Source organism: Dasypus novemcinctus, chromosome 8, assembly GCF_030445035.2.
Source record: "Dasypus novemcinctus isolate mDasNov1 chromosome 8, mDasNov1.1.hap2, whole genome shotgun sequence".
In the NCBI taxonomy this organism is placed as follows: Eukaryota; Metazoa; Chordata; class Mammalia; order Cingulata; family Dasypodidae; genus Dasypus; species Dasypus novemcinctus.
In genome coordinates this window covers 124,222,594-124,242,589 of record NC_080680.1, presented here as the reverse complement: position 1 = coordinate 124,242,589, position 19,996 = coordinate 124,222,594, and the positions used below count along the sequence as shown (strand labels likewise).

At 40.2% G+C, this 19,996-nt stretch overlaps 1 protein-coding gene across 4 annotated transcripts in view; it reads left to right on the top strand.

The window, feature by feature from the left end:
- Positions 1–19,996, top strand: part of NCBP1 (nuclear cap binding protein subunit 1) — a 44,043-nt gene that overhangs the window by 20,006 nt on the left and 4,041 nt on the right. For all 4 annotated transcript variants that reach the window (XR_188013.5, XR_011649513.1, XM_004453962.5 and 1 more), the window contains exons 11-21: positions 1,393–1,503; positions 1,999–2,063; positions 3,410–3,472; positions 3,704–3,778; positions 4,283–4,386; positions 6,219–6,341; positions 14,801–14,903; positions 15,699–15,792; positions 16,521–16,624; positions 17,880–17,994; positions 19,868–19,996. Coding sequence is in view for 2 of the 4 variants with exons in the window: in XM_004453962.5 (XP_004454019.1) it covers positions 1,393–1,503; positions 1,999–2,063; positions 3,410–3,472; positions 3,704–3,778; positions 4,283–4,386; positions 6,219–6,341; positions 14,801–14,903; positions 15,699–15,792; positions 16,521–16,624; positions 17,880–17,994; positions 19,868–19,996 (1,086 nt within the window). In the remaining 2 variants the exon portion in view is untranslated. The remainder of the gene's footprint in view (positions 1–1,392; positions 1,504–1,998; positions 2,064–3,409; positions 3,473–3,703; positions 3,779–4,282; positions 4,387–6,218; positions 6,342–14,800; positions 14,904–15,698; positions 15,793–16,520; positions 16,625–17,879; positions 17,995–19,867) is intronic.

The window sequence follows — 19,996 nt, the reverse complement described above, 5'->3', positions numbered from 1 at the left end:
CTTGTCCTGAGTTCAGAATCTCTTTTGACTTCAAAGTGCAATCAACTCTTGGCCTTTTTTTTTTCCTTGCTACTTGTCAGGCACTAAAAATTAACAGAGGAGCAAGGAAATTGCTGTCAGTTTTGGTGCTCTGTTAGCCATGTTAGTAATGAGAAAAGAGAAGGTTGAAACCAGTAGCCAAATGGAATTTTGAGTTGCCTATAAATTATTTACATAGTATGACTTTATTCATGGGTAGTTACCGTGGATAATGTAGTTACCTCTAGCTCTGTCAATACATTGTTCACTTACCAATGTATGAGTGGCTTAAATAGTTTAAAATATTGTATTACTTTAGGTAGATAACCTATATTTGTGTTGCTCTGGCACCTTATTACTAGCATGCTCCTGACTAGTGTATTATTCCTTTATCATAAGGTAGGGATAAGTAGAAATCCCTATTTATTTTTTAGAAATCAAAACAGCGAAGCAGTTTGCAATTAGGAAGAATGGAAATGCTTTTCACCTCATATTAACTCATGCAAAAGGATGATATAAATAGCATAGTTACACACCTTGTATACTGCATATTCCTTCATGAAAAAGAAAGGGCATGGGTTATCATATATTACTTTGATTCACTTTTTATTCGTATTGCATTTGCATGGTTTTGAGAATACACTTTTAAAAGTACTGCATATGTCTATCTTTACAAAACTGAAAATACGCTTAGGTTGTGAACTTGACTCATTGACATATCAATTGCAATGCAAAATGTAAGTCAGATTTTTTAAGTTTGAAGAAATGTGTAGAAATTCATCAGATTAAATTCCAGGAGTTAAGAGGGTCAAGATGATGGAATACAGACCAGAGCTTTAGAATTCTAGATCAGTGGGTCACAAATTATAACAGGAGGATGGAAGCAGAAGTTTCTGAACCTGAGGCATTGTAGAGAAATCTTAGGGTCTTGGAAAGATTTCTGGGCAATTTAGAGTTAGGTGTAGCAGTGTGAAGTGTCTTAACTTTTTTCTGTTTCCCAGCCTCAGACTCTGATAAGGGTTCTTAAAACTCGTAGCAGTGAAATTATAATGGATCTGCTGAGTCCCTCAGTAAACTGCACTTCCCTAAATCAGCTTTGACACTTCCAAGCTTGGAATTTAGTTGCGTGGTTCTCTGGAAGTATGCACCAAATAATTGATCTTGCAAACTCTTATTTGGCCAAGAGAAGAAATTTTCATTACAAGTGTTCACTTACAGATCTTTGTCTGAAAGATCATAATCATAAAGCTGAAAAAAATAATTCTGTTTTCCCTGTGAATACCATGAAGTTTAGGTTTAGAATGTTAAGGTCTTTCAGACAGTAAAAGTGCATACTTAGATGACTGTTGGATCTGCCTCTTGATTCTTTTCTAGGTAATCTTTGCAGAGCTGTTTCAACTTCCATCACCCTCTCACATTGACGTGATGTACACGACACTTCTTATTGAACTTTGCAAACTTCAGCCTGGCTCCCTACCCCAAGTCGTATCCTTTTCTTTGTTTTTAAATTTAATCTATTCTTGGCCTGGCTGAAAAAGAGTAACCTAAATATTTCCGCCAGTTGTGGTGTATCCATACAATGGAATATCAGCAATAAAAAGGAACGAGTTTTAGATGCATGCAACATGAAGGAACTGCAAAGTAATTATGCAGAGTGAAAGGTGCCAGACAGATGATAATCCATACCATGTATTTGCATTGACATAAAATATTAGAAAATGCAAATGAATCTAGGACAGCACACCCGTGTTTGCTTGGGGACGCGGCAGAAAGCAGAAGAGAGGGGTCAAGAATTACAGAGGAGCGTGGGGAAGTTTTAGTGGGGGTGATAAACATAATCTTGATTTCAACTGTGTATACAGATCAAATCTAATGACATGAGAAGAACACTGTTGTGATGATAAAGACTTGTAGCAATTTTTTTTCTATCACATTTTGTAGAAGGGTAGAGAATTGTTTTCCTTATCTTCAAATTCTCAGCTTGCACAGGCAACTGAAATGTTGTACATGCGATTGGACACAATGAATACTACATGTGTGGACAGGTATGGGAATTGCTTTATTTCCATGCCAGCTATTACCAGCTTCTCCCGGTGACTTAAAAAAGAATTTGATCACCAGGACCTTTTGCTGCCTCAGGAATTTCCAAGTTGATTTTTTTTGTATCCCAAAAATAATCCTTTGTAAAAACAATACTCATACTTGTTGTAATGTGATATTACATTTTCTAGGCTGACATTGAAATGAAATGATGCCCATGCTAAAGTTTTAATTCCATTCATACTGTTTATTTCATGTTTGGTGCTTTGATATAGATTTATGTTTTCCTCTGTAATTGGGTATGTTAAGCCTTTAAAATAGGTTGTAGGCTAACCCTTATGTAGAAGAGTCTAATACAATGTACTTATTATATAAATACATGTTTTATTTATAGGTAAAACGTGCTTCTAAAACCACTAGCATCTACATAAAAAGTTTTTCAAACCTGTAGTTTTTACGACTCTAAGTTTATACAAGAGTCCACATTAGGTTTGCATCCGTAGATACATGCCTCCCAGCTTGGAGGGAAGTCCTTGTGGTCGCCTTTGTTAGCTTGTCTTCTCTCTTACCTCTGTCTGTATCAGATCAGGACAGGTATTGAAGATCTCAGTTTCCATGGTCTTTCTTGCCTGTCGTTTAAATTCCATATCTGAAAATCATTAATAAGGGCTATCCTGTGTCACTGGCTTGTAAACTTGAGTAATTTTAGTGATTGAAATTATGGATATATGGGTGACATGCTTTAGGAAAGTATGTTATATGAATTTTTTCCACTGTAATTAATAAAGCAGCTAGTTGTGTTGGGCATCTGCATTAGGCCATTCATTCAGCAGATACATATTGTGCTCTTAAAAAGTTTACAGCATTATAACAAGATATGAAGTTGTTCCTTGTCTAGTTGAAGATCAGCTGTAGTTTGAGGAGGAAAAGTGGCCACAATGGTAAAACCTGTTTGTGGTGTAATGATGAGAGACTCTGCTGTTTGAAAGATGTTTTACCTTTCTTTCATTTTTTTTTTTTGCCTTGGTTTTTTGCTCTTACATGGGTAATTAACAAATTCCTTCGAAGTTGTGAGAATTAAATTATATAAACATATATAAGGTACCCGGCACAAAGCAGGCATTCACAGGTTATCTCTGCACTCTAGAAGGACAGCACTGTTAAAAGGAGTAAGTAGCAAACTGTTCTTCTTTGAGGATAAATTACAGGTGGGTGACAGAAGACAGAAGTATAGGTAGCAAATAGACTTTACATGATTTCCATAAAATAGGGTTTTACCTGTGTGAAAGATGATGTATGTTTCCTGTTCTAAATTGCAGCCATTCATGCCCTTCCTTGTTTTCTCACGTAGGTTTATTAATTGGTTTTCCCATCATCTAAGTAACTTCCAGTTCCGTTGGAGCTGGGAAGATTGGTAAGTCTTACCTTTCCTTTCTCTGGAGTCTATCATAACAAAAAAAAATCTTGGTATTTTAACATAGAAGCAGTCTTCTTCACCTTCTGAAATATTTAGTTTCTTTGATGTTTTACTTACTTTGTATAAGAGAAATAATTTTGGTAGACGGCAACTATTTGTAGTTAAGTTCAAGTCAGGTATAAGTACAGATTATGGACAAGGACTTATAAGGGTACATTTCCTCATTAGGTCAGATTGCCTTACTCAAGATCCTGAAAGTCCCAAACCAAAGTTTGTCAGAGAAGTCCTGGAAAAGTGTATGAGGTGAGTTCAGTATTTTCTCCTACATTCAAGGCTTCTTTTGGGAGAACTGTTTCTCTTCTCTGTTTGCAACATGTCCAAGATGTCATTCTTTGCAAGTACTTGCCTCTCTTCCATTTCAGTTTTTAAACAAAATCGAGGCAACTCTGCTGTCTGGATTCTATGTGAATTCAACCAATGTGATTTTGTGGGGTTTTTCCCCAATATTATACTTTGAAATAATTTCATTTACAGAAAGTTGCCAGAGGGGTACAAAGAACTCTGTATCCTGTTCACCTGGAGTCCCTAGTTAGCATCTACCCACATTGACTTGAACATTCTTTTTTTTCCTTCCTTATATCTGGACTCATTATATTGGTCTCTTTCTAAACCTTCTAAGAACAAGCTGCAGACAAGATGTCCCACCATCCCTATACATTCCATTGTATATTTCCCCAAAACAAGGGGGTGTTACTGAGGAATGGAACTGACCAAAGTTGTTTTCTGAGGTTGTTCTCTATATTGTAGGTTGTCATACCATCAGCGTATATTAGATATTGTGCCTCCTGCCTTCTCAACTCTATGTCCTGCAAACCCAACCTGCATTTTTAAGTATGGAGATGAAAGTAGCAGTAAGTAAAAAATAAAATAAACCCCTCTGCCTTTAAAAAGTACTCTGAAGCCAGCTACTTCAAGTGGAGAAATTGGACTTCCTTTTCCTGGGCTTTATCTTTCCTCTGTTTGAAAGCTTGTTTGTCACTAGCCACTTGTGATTTATTTGCTTTGTCATTGTCCTGAGGATTTCATTGTGATCTAATCCATTATTATTGGCTGTACATTTCTTCTTTTGGTACTGTTTACAATGTTATGTCCGTGGCATTATTTTAAATACGCTGCTAAGGATAGTGAGATGGATTTGCAGCCAGAATTTACTAGAGTGAAAGCATGTATTTCTCATGGCTGTCAAGTGACTTATCATCATCTTTATTGGGAAAAAACCTCCGTGGGCATTAGTTTTGATGCCAAGTACATTCCTGTACTATCCTGTCACTTAATCCTCAAAACAACTCTGAGAAATAGGTATGTGATACCTGTGCTAAAATGAGGAAACAGCCTCAGAGAGGTAGAGGTGGGGCGAGATTGCTCCCGAGTGGTGGAGTCCAGGTCATATCCCAGCTCACCACGAAGGAGCCCATGCTCCTCACCGCTGTGCTTTCCTGAAAGAGCCCTTAGAAGGGCCCAGTTTTGAGTTTTGCCTTGAGTGACTCAGAATCATCAGGCAGATTGATACTGAGGAGCTCAGGCTTTTACTGCAGATTGCGCTAACAGCTCAGCCTGCCCTTCAAAGGCCCCCTAACAGTTGTTCCTACGTTGGTAGTTTTCAGTCTTCCTAAATAGACTCTGCTCCAGCCTGGTCCACCCTCTTTTATGTTTTTCCACCCTCCTTGCTCTTGCCTTTGCCTTGCTTTATGGCCTTACCCCAGTCTGGAATGCCCTTTCCATTGCCAGTTCTTGCTGTCTTAGGCTCCAGCCCAGCTCCACCCCTGTGAATGCTGGCACGTTTGTGATGCTCTCTGGCTATTATGTGAATATCTTCCCCTCCTCTTCCCCTCCCTCAACTCTCCCACCCCCACCCCACTCCCAGCTAGCATGAAGACTCCTTGGTGGCAGGGGATTCTTTTCTTCACCTGTTTTCCACCCTAGACGCATATCCCCTCAGGGCACAACACCCAGCATTGGTTTCCTGCCTGTCCTTACTTGGCCTACAGTGACAACAGGACAGGCTGGCTGTTCACTTGTTACCTCTGTCTCCACCACATTACAGCTGTGTTCCCACTGCCGTGGTGGCACCTTCCCGTATATACTAGCACACTGTCACACAGCAGGGACTCGGCAGACACAGCCTGTGCCCATAAACGTGTGTTCCCAGTGCCTGGGAATCTGGCTTATGCTCATTCGACTGTATAGACTCAGCAAAAAAGAAAAATAGCTTTGAAGCTGGCAGCCTACCTTGTTCAAGCCCAAGCTTATTTTCCACTGCTTCAGGGAGAAGGAGGAGGAGGAAGGGGATGCGGGCAAAAATGAAGAAGCGTATCTTGATTCTTGACTGTGGAACTTACCGGGTTTGAGGGCTATGAAAGGGCATTTATAACCCTATCCACTTTTCCCCTCGCCCCTCACCCCTGAGGAAGATTGACTCCTTTGTATTCTGGATTTTAATTAGCTACGTGTTCTTAAGGCAATGTTGAAATGAGAATTGTCTCTTATTCCTTATTTCAAGTGAAAAGCTATTGACCTAGGAAGTGTGTTTTCCTTTGTACAGATTAAATACTGATCTTGGGATAAAGACTGTTCTATTTTGAAAGGAAATCATTTTTTTGTTGAAGTTTTTCAGTTATTTAACTACTTGTTTAAATAGACTTTAAACCTTATCTACCTCCTCCCACTCTCATTCTGTGTTTAGATTCTCTTCCTGGACATTCTGTTGCCCTCTGTTTATCCGTTGCATTTAAAAGCAAGGCCACCAATGATGAAATCTTCAGCATTCTGAAAGATGTACCAAATCCTAACCAGGATGACGATGATGGTAAGGGATTGGCTATTTCTTTTTTTTCTTTTTTTTTCCTTTTTTTTTTTTTTTGTAATATGTCATTTTTTATTTTTCTACACTTTTTTTCTAAATACTTCCAATGCAATGTATAACAAACAAATGAACTTAACTATTTTAGTAGTTTGCTTTTTACTTTTACACCTTAACTATGATTATGTTAATTAACCAGATATTTTACTTCAGCAGTACCGTTAAAAATATCTTCTCCATTTTTTATGAAAACTGAAATTCCCAATGGAATCAAGGTTATCTTTCCTTACCACCTCTTGAATTTGCAGATTGAGGTGGCCTCCAATAGGTTACCCTGTTATGAAGTTACCTTTTTTTTTCTTTTTTACATATCAATGAAAGACTAGATACCTATTAATTTTTTAAAATCATACTATATAGTTCACGATATATTTGGTTCATAGCAACACAGGCATACATTATTTGTCCTTTTTTTTTTCTTTTCTTTTCTTTTTTTCTTGTTTCTCCCCCCCACCCCTACCCCCCAGCCCCCCATTATCTGCTCTCTGTGTCCATTCACTGTGTGTTCTTCTGTGTCTATTGTGTTCTCATTAGGTGGCACTGGGAACCCATGCTGGGACCTTCTAGAGGGGGAGAGAAGCAATCATTCTCTTGCTCCACCTCAGCTCCCTAATTTGCTGCATCTCATATTTTCTCGTCTCTGTGTCCGTTTTTTGTTGCGTCATCTTGCTGCATCAGCTCTCTGTGTGGGCGGCACGACTCCTGGCCAGTGTGCTCTCCTGCACAGGGGCTGCACTCCTTGTGCAGGGGCCACTCCTTGCATGGAGGGCACCCTTATGTGGGGCAACACAGCTTGCACACACGGCAGCACTCCACATGGGCCAGGAGGCCCTGGGTATCAAGTATCAAATCCTGGACCTCTTATATGGTAGGCGGAAGCTCTATCCGTTGAGCCATACCCACTTCCCTATTTGTCTTTTTGTGTCTGGCTTGCTTCACTCAATGTAATGTCCTCCAGCTTCATCCATGTTGTCATATGCTTTACAATTTCATTTCTTCTTACAGCTGCATAATATTCCGTCATGTGAGTAGACCACAGTTTGTTTATCCATTCGTCTATTGATGGACTCCTGGGTTGTTTGCAGCTTTTGGCAATCGTGAATAATGCCACTATGAACATCGGTGTGCAGATATCTGTTTGTGTCACTGCTCTCAGTTCTTCTGCATATATACCCAGTAATGGTATTACAGGGTCACATGGCAACTCTATATTCAGCTTTTTTAGGAACTGCCGAATAGTCTTCCACAGTGACTGTTCCGTTCGGCATTCCACCAACAGTGGATAAGTGCTCCTATCTCTTCACATCCTCTCCAGCACTTACTTACAGTTCTCTTTCTTTTTAATAGTGGCCATTTTGATAGGCATGAAATGATATCTCAATGTAATTTTGATTTGCATTTCCCTAATCTTTAGTGATGTTGAGCATTTCTTCCTGTGTTTTTTTTGCCATTTGTATTTTTTCTTTGGAAAATGTCTATTCACATCTTTTGCACCATTTTTTAATTGGGCCGTTGGTCTTTTTTTTGTTGAGTTGTAACATCTCTTTATATATCCTGGATATTAAGCCTTTATCAGATATATGATTTCCAAATATTTTCTCCCATTGATTGGGCTGCCTTTTCACCCTTTTGACAAAGTCCTGTGAGGTACAAAAATGTTTCATTTTGGGGAGGTCCCGTTTATCTACACTTTTTCTTTTGTTGCATGTGCTTTGGGGGTAAGGTCCAAGAAAGCACCACATACTACAAGGTCTTGAAGATGTTTCCCTACGTTTTCTTCTAGTAGTTTTATGGTCCTGGCTTTTATATTTAGGTCTTCGATCCATTTTGAGTTGATTTTTGTATAGGGAGATAGAGGTTCTCTTTCATTCTTTTGGTTATAGATATCCAGTTGTCCCAGCACCATTTGTTGAAGAGACCATTTTGTCCTGTTAACATTAACTTGGTAGGTTTGTCAAAAATCAGTTGACTATATAGGTGAGGGTTTATTTTTGGGTTCTTAGTTCTATTCCACTGATTGATGTGTCTATCTTTATGTCAGTCCCATGCTGTTTGGTTTTTGTTTTTGTTTGGTTTGGGTTTTTAAAATTTATTTATTTCTCCCCTACCTCCATTGTTTTTGTGCTCACTGTCAGGTTTCTGTGTGCATTTGCTGTGTGTTCTTGTGTCTGCCTGTCTTCTTTCTTAGGCAGCACCGGGAACTGATCCTGGGACCTTCTGGAGTGGGAGAGAGGTGCTCAACCTCTTGAGTCACCTCAGCGCCCTGGTCTACTGTGTCTCTTATTGTCTCTCCTCTGTCTCTTTTTGTTGCATCATCTTGCTATGCTAGCTCTCCGCATGGCCCAGCTTGCCTTCTCCAGGAGGCCCCAGGAATCAAACCCCGCACGTCCTATATGGTAGGCAGGAGCCCAGTCGCTTGAGCCACATCCACTTCCCTACAATGCTATTTTGATGTTTGTAATATGTTTCAAGGTCAGGCAGTGAAATTCCTTCCATGTAGCTCTTCCTTTTCAGAATGCTTTTGGCTATTCAGGTGTACTTTCCCTTCCAAATGAATTTGGTAATTGCCTTTTCTAATTCTGTAAAGTAAGCTGTTGGGATTTGGATTGATATTGCATTGAATCTATAAATCACTTTGGGTAAGACTGACATCTTCGCAATATTTATTCTAATTTGTAAAACAGTGGAATGTCTTTGTATTTGTTATGTACAGTCTTTTACTGTTTAGGCCTTTTTTAATTTCCTTTAGCGTTGTTTTGTAGTTTTCTGCATATAGGTCGTATATACTTCTTTGGTTAAATTAATTCCCAGGTATTTGAGTCTTTTTGTTGCTTTGAAAATGGAATTTTTCCCGATTTCCTCCTCAGATTGTTCAGTACTAGTATATAAAAACATTACTGATTTTTGTGGGTTGATCTTGTATCCTGCCACTTTGCTGAACTCATTTATATGCCCAAGTAGCTTTGTCATGGATACTTCAGGATTTTCTAAGTACAGGATCATGTTGTCTGCAGTGAGAGTTTTACTTTCTCTCTTCTATTTGGATGCCTTTAATTTTTTTTTTCTTGTCTCATTGCCCTAGCTAGAACTTCTAGTACAATATTGAGAAACAGTGGTGACAGTCGGCATCCTTTCTTCTTCCCAATCTTAGAGGGAAAGTTTTCAACCTTTCCCCATTGAGTATGATGTTGGCTATGGATTTTCATATATGCCTTTTATCATATGGAGAAATTTTCTTCTATTCCTATCTATTGAAGTGTTTTTATCAAAAAAGGATGCTTGATTTCATCAAGTGCTTTTTATGTGTGAATTGAAATGATTATGTGTTTTTTTTCCCTTCAGTTTGTTAATGTAATGTATTATGTTATGTTGTTTGATTTTCTTATGTTGAACCAGCTTTTCATACCAGGAATAAATCCTACTTGGTCATGATGTATAAGTCTTTTGATATGCTGTTGGATTTGATTTATATGTATTTAGTTGAGAATTTTTACTTGTATGTTCGTTAGAGAGATTGGTCTGTAGTTTTCTATTCTTGTAGTATATCTGGCTTTGGTATTAGGGTGATGTTGGCTTCATAAAATGTGTTGGATAAATTTCCCTCCTCTTCAGTTTTTTTGGAAGCGTTTAAATAGGATTGGTATTAATTCTTTTTGAAATGTTTGGTAGAATTCACTTTTGAAGCCATCTGGTCCTGGACTTTTCTTTGCTGGGAGATTTTTGATAACAGATTTAATCTCCTTAAATGTGATTGGTTTGGTTCTTGTATTTCTTGTAGCGTCAGTGTTGGGCATTTCTAGGAATTTGTCCGTTTCATCTATGTTGTCTAGTTTGTTGGCATACGGTTTTTCATAATATCCTCTTATGATTCCTTTTATTTCTGTGGGGTCAGTTGTAATGTACCCCCTTTCATTTCTGATTGTATTTATTTGCATCGTCTCTCTTTCGTTCTAGGAGTTTGTCAATTTTATTGATCTTCTCAAAGAACCAGCTTTTGGTTTTGTTGATTTTCTCTATTGTGTTTTTGTTCTCAATTTTATTTATTTCTGCTCTAATCTTTACTCTTTCTTTCTTGCTTGCTTTTTGGAATTGGTTTGCTATTCTTTTTCTAGTTTCTCTAGTTGTTCAGTTAAATTTTTGAATTTAGCTCTTTTTTTTTAAAAGGGCTATAAATTTCCCTCTCAAGACTGCCTTCGCTGTATCCCATAAGTTTTGGTAAAGTTGTATTCTCGTTTTCATTTGTCTCAATATATTTACTGATTTCATTTGCCATTCCTTCTTTGACCTGCTGATTGTTTAGGAGTGTGTTGTTCAGCCTTCACACATTTGCAAATTTCCTTTTTTCCTGTGTATTATTGATTTCCATTTCATTCCATTATAATCTGAGAAGGTGCTTTGTATAATTTCAGTTTTCTTATCTTTATTGAGAGCTGCATTTTGCCCTAACATGTGGTCTATCCTGGAGAAAGAGTCATGGGAACTTGAGAAGAAAGTATAACCCCCACTGAGTTTGGATGCAGTATTCTATATATATCTGTTAGGTAACTCATTTACCATATTGTTCAGGTTCTCTGTTTCCTTGTTGATCTTCTGTCTAATGATGTGAGTGGGGTGTTGACGTCTCCAGCGATTATTGTAGAGATGTCTGTTTCTCCCTTCAGTTTTGCCAGAATTTCTCTCATGTATTTTGGGGCACCCTGGTTAGGTACATAGATGTTTATGACTGTTATATCTTCCTGGTGGATTGTCCCTTTTATTAATATATAATGGTCTGTATCTCATAACTTTTTTGCATTTAAACTCTGTTTTGTGTGATATTCTGGTTACTGTTCACATGGAGTATCTTTTTCCAGCCTTTCCCTTTTAACTGGTTTGTATCCCTGGGTCTAAGGTGAGTTTCTGGTAAGCAGATATGGATGGCTCATGTTTTTTATCCATTCTGTCAGCCTGTATGTTTTGATTGGGGAGTTTAATCCATTCACATTCAGTGATATTACTGTAAATGCACTATTTACTTCCTCCATTTTATTCTTTGGTTTCATATGTCATATTTTTTCTGTCTTTTTACTTTCTTAGTTATCCTTTCTGGTATTCTTTCTTCTATTTTCCTCTAAGCCTGTCTTTCCTGTCTTTTTCTTTCCCGTTCTAAGGCTTCCTTTAATATTTCCTGCAAAGGTGGATTCTTTTTTGCAAACTCTTTTAGTTTCTGTTATTTATGAATAATTTATACTCATCTTCATATTTGAGGGATAATTTTGCTAGATAAGAATTCTCAGCTGGCAGTTTTTCTCTTTCACTATCCTAATTGTATCATACCACTGTCTTCTCACCTCCATAGTTTCTCAAGAGAAATCTGCACTAAGTCTTACTGGACATCCCTTGTACGTAATGGTTTACTTCTCCCTTGTTGCTCTGAGAATTTTCTCTTTATCTTTGACATTTGACATTCTGAGTTATATGTATCTTGGAGTAAGTCTATTCGAATTTATTCTGATAGGAGTATGGTGTGTTTCTTGGACATATAAGTTCATTTCTTTGTGAAAGTTGGGAAATTTTCAGCTATGATTTCCTCACATACTCTTTTCTGCCCCTTCTGCCTTCTCTTCTCCTGGAACTCTCATGACACGTATGTGGTTGAGTTTTACATTGTCGTTCAACTCCCTGAGCCCCTGCTCAATATTTTCCATTCTTTCCTTTCTCTGTTCTAGCCTCTCTTCAATTTCAGCTGTTTCAGCTGTTCTCTCTTAGGTATCATTCTTCTATCATTTTGAGTCTGCTCTTGTATGCCTCAAATGTGTGTTTTTTTGGTTTTTTTTTTTTTTGTATATGTATTTTTTATGTATTTTTAAAAGATACATAGGTACATGAAATCAAATGTGGTTTTGATCTCACCTATAATGTCTTTCATGTGAGCTCTGCTACTATTCTGTTCAGGATTTCAAAGTTGTCTTTGTGCTGCTCAATGTCTTCTTGATTTCATTTATCTCTTTGAACATATTGTCTTGATTTTGGAAATTTGTGTGCATCTTGCTGATTAGTTCTCTCAAATTCTGCATCTCTTCTGGGGCTTTGACATCTTCCTTTTCTTGGGTCATGTCTTCCACTTTCTTAGTATGGCTCGTAATCTTTTGCTGATCTCTAGGCATCTGGTTAGGATGTAGTTTACTCACATCCTCAGTTTCTTTCTCTTTTGTCAGGATTTAGTGGCAGGAGTCTGTTACCACTGCTCTTTGATTCTTGGCTCGACCTGGATTGTTAGGATTGTCCTGCTGGTTGCTCAAAAGTGGGCACTGGACCCAGTAATTGGTTATAGAGTCACTTTCTAGGGCCTTGGGGAGGGAGGCTATAGAGGTGAGAAAAAGCCTCTCCTCCTTGTTTTTAATTTCCTTGTGTGCACTTCCTTGGTCTGTGAGCAGATGGCTCTCCTTGTCAGCTCTCAGTTCAATACCTGGTCGGGGTGTATTGCAACACAGACCTGATCAAGATGATAGAGCTTCCTGTCTGGAGACTAGGAGCCTTGTAATTCAAACTTCCTCTGAGATAGTTCTCCAGCCTTCTCTGGCAGCCCCCTTCCCTTTGAGTCCTCAACAATCAGTCCCTGTTAGTAGAGGCAGAGATTGGGAGGTTTGTATATCTTTAGCCCCTTGCTGGCTCCAAGGCAATCAATGACGCAGTCCAGCCCAGCCGGTAAGAGCTCCTGGGACACAGCAGACCAAATTTGTGGGTCAGAAGCCTTAGGATGTATCCCTGCCTTTCCCCTTTGCTGGGGTGTCCCTTACAATTTGTCCCAGCTAGAACAGAGGGAGAGGTTGGGAGGGTTGGATTTCTCCAGTCCTTCCCCAGCTCCCAGGGCAAACCAGTGTGTGGACCCACCTAGTCTGGAAGGGCTCCTGGGACACAGCAGAAGAAATTTGTGGTTCAGAAGCTGAGTCAGTCTTAGGCTTTGTCCCTCTGTCTCCTCTTTTCTGAAGTGGTGGATCCCTCTAGCCCCCTTTGTCTGTAGCCATAGGCCCAGAGGCCCAAGAATTCTAAAGTGTTCTTTAGTGTGGGGGATGGTGCTGGCGGCAGTAGCCACTGGTTTCAACTCACAGTTCTGTCGTCATGATTTCCCTTCTTTGTCCCTCTCTATTCTGGGCAGTGTCCAGCCTTTGCCTGGTGTCCTAAACCCTAGAAGATCTTTTTCTAGGCTGTTTCAGCCTGTCCTCTAGTTATTTTTCTGGAAAAGAGAGTCCCGTGTCGTTCTAGTCCGCCATCTTCCCAGAAGTCCTTGGCTGTGTCTTGAATGTAATTCTGCGTTAAGTCGGATTAAAGCATAAGCATAATTCAGGCACACAGGTTCCTCATAAATCCCATTGGATACTCAGAGAGGAACATACCCATGTGGCCTATTAGCTAATCGCTTGTTCCTAGATGCCAGGAATCTTCTCCCTTATATGAAAAGAGATCCTGGCATTCACATGAAATAGCCACATTAAGAGTATAAATCTCATCCTAAATATGTAGTAAAATATGCCATTAAAAAGGTTTTCAGACATAGCCTGCTTTTATCATAGAGTGGTCCCTGAGTGGGCATTCGTGGTGTGTGTGAAAGCTGGTGTCTCCAAAGTAGGCTATAGTAGTAACAGGTAACATTTACTGAATGCTTGCCATGTTATCCAGCCAGAATCTTCCATCTTTTTTTTCTGGGGAGGGGTGGGAAAATGGACAAAATAATATAAAAATATACCTGAATCAATGAATGGATGAGGGGAAAAAAGTGTTAAGAGGGCTGGTATTTGTCTTATCACATCTTAAATAACATTGTGAAAACTGTAATAACTAAAATAATTCATAGTGTGGTACTGGCATAAAAAAAGATACATCACTGGAAGAAATGAAAAGTCTACTGGGATGATTGGGGTAACCATTTCAGAAAAATTATTTTCGTTAGCTCCATGCATAAGGACATGCATAGACATGACATAGGGTCAAAATAAAACAATTACAGTCTTTGAGTATTTATTACTGGGATTTTGATTGGATTTCTCTAAGAAGTTTGTATTATGACAAAATATATTGAGAAAGCTTACATCAAAACATGATGGTATTAAATTTAGGCATTCTAGAAATTTTTAATTGGACATAGAGCTGTGTGAGCGTTCACTGTATTTCGTTTGTATTAATATATTTGTCACCATGCATAGAGAAAATGGTTTATATAGGAGAATTAGGGAAACAATCACAAAGAATTAAGAATGAAGGTTTTGCTCAGTTTTCTATTTGCGTATTTAGAAGCAGCAGTGGTCCATTGTCTCTTAGCACTTATGGAAGTTGCAGGAAGGCCTGACTTAACAGCATTCCAGGTGAGGCATCAAGCATTGCTGGACTTTCATTTTCCTAACTGTCTTACTGTGGGTGTTTTACAGATGAAGGATTCAGTTTTAACCCACTGAAAATAGAAGTCTTTGTACAGACTCTGTTACACCTGGCAGCCAAATCATTCAGCCATTCCTTCAGTGCTCTTGCGAAGTAAGTCCAACCAAAGCACACGACCCCTCTTGAGCGTTTGGGAATTTGCTTGCTGAATACCAATGGTAGAGTACTTTTTGCCTAAAATTGTTGACTACGAAGATCTTAATAGTCTTATGTAACTTGACATTGAGTTTGGTTTGTGGTAGCTAAAATCCTGATCCCATGGCTTCTGTCTTGTGTGTGTGTGTGTGTGTGTATGGAATGTATATTTTTTTCATATAGACCCTTAGAGGAATTAGTACTTAGTACTTAGAACAGTCATATATCCACTTAGAAGCCCCCACCCCTGCCTAAGCATCTTCCCAAAGGAAATTAAGACAGAAATGAGAGCGAACTACATTTAGTAGAACCAAAGTTTGGTATCGAAAGCAGTTAGAGTGCAGAAGGAGGCAGAGCACAGGTTCTCCCAGCCAAGTAGAGAAACTGGACCCCTTCCTCATCTCAACCCCTAAGCACCATGCTGCTAGCAGGGTTCCCACAGAAAGTCCCGGCAGAATACTTTTTCTATGTTTATTTTGGAGGGGATTTCTTAGTCCTTGTCTGTTCTTAAATCTACAGTAAACTGTAGTCTGGGGCTAACCAAAGTATTGTGTAAATATGCTAAGGTTTCCAACAGGTTCCAGACAGACTGGATTCCTATCCACACCCTTTGTATCCTTCATGAGTGATATTTTATTTTGCATTTATATTTTGTATTGTCGATTGATTAACATCAAGAAGCCTTTGGAAACATTAAAATGCTCACTGAATTAGTATACATGTGGCGCGTTTCTTTCTCCCAACTACCATAAGGTTTCACGAAGTCTTCAAAACCCTGGCTGAAAGCGAGGAAGGAAAGCTACATGTTCTCCGAGTCATGTTTGAGGTCTGGAGAAACCATCCACAGGTGAAAACCCCTTCACTAGACGCGCGGAGGGTCGGGTTGTATTACCTCTAGACAGGGAGGTGACTATTTTAGTTTGTAAAAGGTGAATTTGGACTGTGCCTGTAGAATGGTTTTAAATCTGGTATTTTTTTAGTGCTGTGGACGGAATATGTTTGATTCATTCTTCACAGAGCAAGTGCTAAACTTTGGTTCTGAACTGTAATACCTCAGTACATTTTACATGCTCGGTAGAATGCTAGTTGCTTGGAACATTCTGCCGGTTCAAAGGAAATGGTTATCTAGTCTGCAGTTTCTACAAACAAGGGCCAAACTTCTCAAACTTTAATATATTGTTTTCATACTGCATATTACAAAAGACATTAAAGTAAATTTTAGGATACACTTAATACTTTAAATGTTTTCATCAATAAAACATTCTTGTATCTTTAACTTAGGGGATTCAGTTGAATTTTATATATATATTTATATCATTGTTTTTGACCTAAAATGAAAAAGTTTTCAGTATTGCTATCCAGAGTTTGTATTTGTTCATTTATTCTTTATAGGGATCCTAGTATTTCCTGCAGTACCAGAGCCAATATTAAGATCTAATGGTCAGATCGCTCCATCCCATGCCATTGAAAATGAATTTTTTCTCAGCCTTCCTATTTTACTTTCATAGCAGTAGTACTACTGGGGTCTACATATAAATGTGATTTGCCCTAACAATTCTCCATCTCTCATTGCAGATGATTGCTGTCCTAGTAGATAAGATGATTCGGACACAGATTGTTGACTGTGCAGCAGTAGCAAATTGGATTTTCTCTTCAGAACTATCTCGTGACTTTACTAGGTAATAGATAATTTTCCAAGATTTGTATTCTCTAAGAATTGTGTTATTTGTGGTCTCTTGTACAAGAGCCCTGAATTCGAGTCCAAACCAGGTTGACATTAATGTGCTAACAGTCCAATCTCGTAGGGTGAAGTCAGCAAAGATCCCTGGACAGTGGAAATGTACACAGCTAGACAGGTTGCGATGTGTCAGGGATGCACAGGAGTTGACTCGGGGTCCAGCCAGTTGGGGAGGAACGCTGATGGAGCATCCAGCAGAGAAGGGACAGCACAGGCTAGGCTGAGTGCCAGAGCCTCCCCCAGACAAATGGGATTCAGGGAAGGGTTCTGGCTCCAGTGGGGACTTGGAATCCATACCGGGAACCAGGGGAGAAACTGAAGTCCTAGTGGATCAGGTGCCTGTCGTGGAAGGACCAGGAAAGCATGCTGGGCATCTGGGTACCTGCAAGGGTAGAGGGGCCTACCTCGGAAAATTCTAAGGTCAGTGCAGTAGAGTCATCAAGCCTGGTTCTTACTGGTGATACCGAGTCTACAGGCTTTATAACTGATGAGGACTGGGGCAGTAGGTATTGATACCAAACAGGGAACAAAAATGCACATTACCTGCAAAGACATAGAAGATCATCACTGCTTCTGACTTCTCCACTGTATGCATTACTGCCAGGGGACAGTGGTCTGAAGTATAATGAATCCCTGGGGTAAAAGGGTGTGATCCCAGGACTCCAGAGCAGCCAGGTTGGCATTCAAAAGCAGTGGCAACACAAAGACATTCTCAGATTTACAGGCTCTCAGAAAACTGGCCGAATATATGCCAGCTCTTATCCCAGGGGTTTACATTCCAACTTGTCACAACCCTAGGGGGTAGATGCCACTAGCATTCCTGCTTTATGGAATTGGACAGTGTTGCTTGAATGGCTTGCCCAAAGTCAGACAACCAACTGTTGGGGGCAGGATTCAAACTCAGGAATTCTTGACTAGATACAGAGGTCAGGAGCACCATCCAGCTCAAATATAGCCGACTCCAAGAAGCTGCTCCTGGCCTCCTTCCTTCCAGGGGTGCTGCACTACCCTTTGGCCCTTTCTGCTTGTCCAATTCATAAAGCAAATTGGAAGTGTTGCTGGGGAAGTATGGCGAATTCTGCATGGAAGTGTATGTCTGGCCTTGGGAAAGAGTAGGTTATAAAGTGTCAGAGGGTTTATTATGTGTGAGCCTAGCTAACTTTAACCAACAGTAACCATGGCCGTATTACGTTAAGGTTGTTTGTTTGGGAAATCTTGCATTCCACAATTCGGAAGATGAACAAACATGTTCTGAAGATCCAGAAGGAGCTAGAAGAAGCTAAAGAAAAACTTGCAAGGCAGCACAAACGGGTAAGTGTTGTTTCAATTCATAAATGGTTAAAGGTGTCTAACATAATCTCTTGAAAATATTCAGAGTTCGTCACCTTGATGATGGTTTTATTCTCGTGAGTGCAGATTCTGCAGAGCTTGTTTGCAGAAGTGAAGGAAGAGGAAGGACTGGGAGGGCTGATGCCATGTGCTCCTTCACTACATGTGACCTGCTTAGGAAGCTGCAGACCTGTTTTCTGTGGTTCACAACTCTAGGTCTGCCTCATTCTGCCCTTTTCTAAAGGGGAGAAGGAAGGTGACACTTGTATTTTGTTAAAGAGTTTCTGGTGCAAGAGGGTAAGAGATGGTGGCTGTTCACCACCTCCCCAGTACTGTGGGGCGGGATGGGGCAGTCGTTGCCAGGTTGAGTGTGCATCGGAACACAGGGTTGTCTTTCAGCCATTTTTCAAGGAAGCAGTGAGCACAGCGCTGGCATTCTTCTAGTTGTGTAAACTTAGGCAACTAAGGAGTTAAGCAGCTTGCTCAGGGTTACATAGCTAGCTAGGTCTGTCAGACTCCAAACTTTCCTTCATGCCACACTGTGCTCTACAACTGTGCTGGCCAGTACGGAGCCACTAACACTTGTGGCTGTTTAAATTTAATTAAAATCAAATACAATTAAAAATGCAGTTGCTCACACAGTGAATGGACACGGACAGCAGACAAGGAGGGGGCGGAGGGAAAGGGAGAGGAATTTTTTTTTAAATGCAGTTCCTTAGTCACGCTAACCACATTGCAAGCGCTCCGTAGCTCCACGTGGCTAGTGGCTACTGGAGTGGACAGCAGAGGGTTCTCTAATGGCTTCGACATGACAGAAAGCTCTGTCGGACAGTGCTCCTCTAGAGCCTTGCCTTCATATGGTGCAAACATGTTCCCAGCTGTCTAGAACTTAAGGCAGACCCCCCAACGGTTGCCGTTAGGGATGGAACTTGAGTTCTGCACCAGCAGGAAGGGGTTTCTTGTCCTTTTGCTGAGGAGGGGAGGCAGCTGTCACAGCCAGGGTCTGGCGGAGACGCAGGATGGAGAAGGATTGCCAGGCTTTCTGGGCTCTATGAGAACCACCGTCTTGCTAAGAGGTGTGCTGCCTTGGCATGCAACACAACTGGGTCTTGTTCTAGCTCTGTCACTTTCTGGCATTGTGACCCTGGGAAAGTCATCTAACCCCTTACCCTGTTCCTTTATCTGTTAAATGGAGATGTTCACCATATCCGCTTAGGAAGATTAATTGAATCATGTCTTTGTTTCTTCCTGCCTTTCAAAAAAAAAATCAAAACTTAAGCTGATGCTATAAATTTCCTCGGGCTGGGGAAGAATTGTTGAAGCTTTACAAGCATTCATGACACTGTCTGCTTAGAATTACCACCTGTCACTCATAACCATTGCTAAATTATGACCAGGATGAGCAGTCCGGTCCATGAGCCACATAAGGGCTTTCCGGGATGGCCCATTTTCTGATTTGGGGATGAGAGATTAGCAAGCTGCCTCCCTCAGTGGTCAAGTGGTGATTCTTTAATGACTGGAAAACTCTGTCAGTTTACTCATGGGTCCTCTTTTTTTGTTGAATGGAGTAGCAGAGGTGTAAGAATACATTTTTCCATAGAGCTGAAAACTTTTCCATTTTGAAAGGAAGGAAATGTGACCAACTTTTTTCCCTCCCTCTGGCAAAAAGGATCACTCACTCCTTCTTAAGACTCTCCCACTGCCCTTATCCACACAGGAGCCTCTAAGTTTCTCTGGCCTAGAGAAGTCCCCATGGGATTTGTGAGTAAGAAACAGTATCAGAGCACAGCAGGGCTGGAGGTGTCTGGGGGACCCCATACGGTGACCTCATCCTTCTGTTCTTGGCCTTCCGCAGCGCAGCGATGACGACGACCGAAGCAGCGACAGGAAGGACGGGGCTCTTGAGGAGCAGATAGAAAGACTGCAGGAGAAAGTGGAGTCAGCGCAGAGTGAACAGAAGAACCTCTTCCTTGTCATCTTTCAG